The sequence below is a fragment of the Buceros rhinoceros genome, unplaced genomic scaffold (assembly GCF_000710305.1).
Source record: "Buceros rhinoceros silvestris isolate BGI_N320 unplaced genomic scaffold, ASM71030v1 scaffold29506, whole genome shotgun sequence".
NCBI lineage: Eukaryota > Metazoa > Chordata > Aves > Bucerotiformes > Bucerotidae > Buceros > Buceros rhinoceros.
In genome coordinates this window covers 14,072-15,884 of record NW_010416239.1, presented here as the reverse complement: position 1 = coordinate 15,884, position 1,813 = coordinate 14,072, and the positions used below count along the sequence as shown (strand labels likewise).

General features: G+C 56.6%; 1 protein-coding gene across 1 annotated transcript in view; it reads right to left on the bottom strand.

The window, feature by feature from the left end:
- Window positions 1-179: 179 nt before the first annotated feature.
- Window positions 180-1,813, bottom strand: part of NCOA5 (nuclear receptor coactivator 5) — a 13,316-nt gene continuing 11,682 nt past the window's right edge. Inside the window, exon 8 of the mRNA XM_010137745.1 lies at window positions 180-532. Within this exon, the coding sequence (XP_010136047.1) occupies window positions 180-532 (353 nt within the window). The remainder of the gene's footprint in view (window positions 533-1,813) is intronic.

The following is a 1,813-nucleotide window of genomic DNA, read 5'->3' as shown; positions in this document are numbered from 1 at the left end:
CAGCCCTGCGGCTCCCCCGAGAGAACCCGGTGTAATAGTTCTTTCACATGAGACCCAAATGGTCTCAGGACTCCAAGGACACGTCATGCTCGGTGAAGAGAGGTGCTGTGTGAGGAGTTACACCAGGACTCCTCCGCACTCCCAGGCTGTTCTGCCAGCCCTGCCCACAAACCACACAATTAACAGCCCGCTCTGGGCTGAGCCTCACCCTGCAGAGAATCGGTGCTTCCCCTCAGCAATCGTTCCTTCCGGTCTCTCAGGTAATTAATGACTTTGTCGATCTCCTCGGCAGTCAGGTAGCGATTGTCTGCCAGCAGGTTCAGGAGTGTCTGGATCCCCGGAGGGTGCCCTCCCCGGACCCCCTCCTCCACGGGGGGCGGCCGCTCCCGCTCCTGCAGGATGGCTTCATCTGCCATCTTGGCAGCCTGCCGGGCGATCTCCTCCCGCTCCTTCTCCCGCGACTCTGACTTGTAGCGCTCGTAATTCCTCGCCACCAGCACCATGGCGTCAGCTTGGGGCATGTTGCGGTGCTCTGCACAAGGAAAAGGGATGTTTTCAGCACACCAGAGCGACGCTGGCAGGAGGTGCCTCAGGCACAGCCACACACCTCACCGGGCTGACAGGCACTGCCGGTGTAGACTGGGGGAGCTTCCAGGGCAGGCAGGAAGGGCTCCACCTCCTAAGCCAACAGCAGGCTCAAGCCTATCACCCAGCAAGGCCGCCCTCCTCCTCCCCGGCTGAGGGCTCTGAGGCCGTATGGTACCAGCCCAGGAAAGGTCTGCCTTGCCTCTCGCCCAGTTGGAAGGGAAAGCAGCTCCCTCTACCTCTCACATACATTCTGCATGCTCCAAGAGGCAACAGCTCCAGCTATTCCACTACTAAACCCTTGGACTGACCCAAAACCTTCCTCTGAAGGCTGCTCAGGGTTCCCAGAGGAGGACAGCAATGGAACTACGGGTGGGCTTCTGTACTGCATACGCGGGAGGACGGGAGGAGAGAAGTGCTGGCTCAGCCTCACTTTGCTGCTTGTGTTTACTGCTCTGGGGCAATATGCAGTGGTCAAGTTCTACAATACAATGAATAATGGTCAATTCCAATGTCTTTGTTTTTGCAGCTGCCTTTTGAAGTTTTTCAGGTTATTTCCACCACACAAAGCACAAACACTTCCCTGAACACAGATTTAAGTGAGAGCCTTTACCTTCCCAGAAGTGCCCTTGCTCACCCCTGCGCACACCAAACCCTGCCACCCCTTTCGTCCTAACAGGAAACCAGGGTCATTCCAGCAGTCGTGAAAGGGTTCCCTGGAGCTCACGTGAAAAGGAAGGTGGCTGCGTGGGGTTCAAGTGAGGGTACGGAATCTCTAGAAAGCTCTGGGGTTCTCATCAGATCTGACTCACCCTCAGATCCAGCACAGCAGAAGCTTTGGTGGGAGGGTGGGTGCTAAACCAAGTTAAGGGTTAAACCAAGGGCAGTGGAAACCTCAGTGACAGCTGTGTGTGAGCACTTCTGCAGGAAGTGAGCGAGCCCCCCGTCACACCCACTCCCGATGTGAAGAGAACCTGGGCTCCTCCAGGCTGCACGCACACCAACACTGGTGGCTCTGCACTCGGAAGCTCGCTCTGCCAGTTGAGCCCTACAAAACATTCCTTGAGGACACAGTAAGGGAGAAATAACCTTGGAAAGCTCAAGTGTGGTCAAACACACCCGTGTAACAGCGGCCCAGGGTCAGAGCAACAGGCTCCCCGGGACCAGTCGGACAAGATGTTTTCCAGTACCTCAACCACCCACCTGATCACAGCCAAGTCACATACTG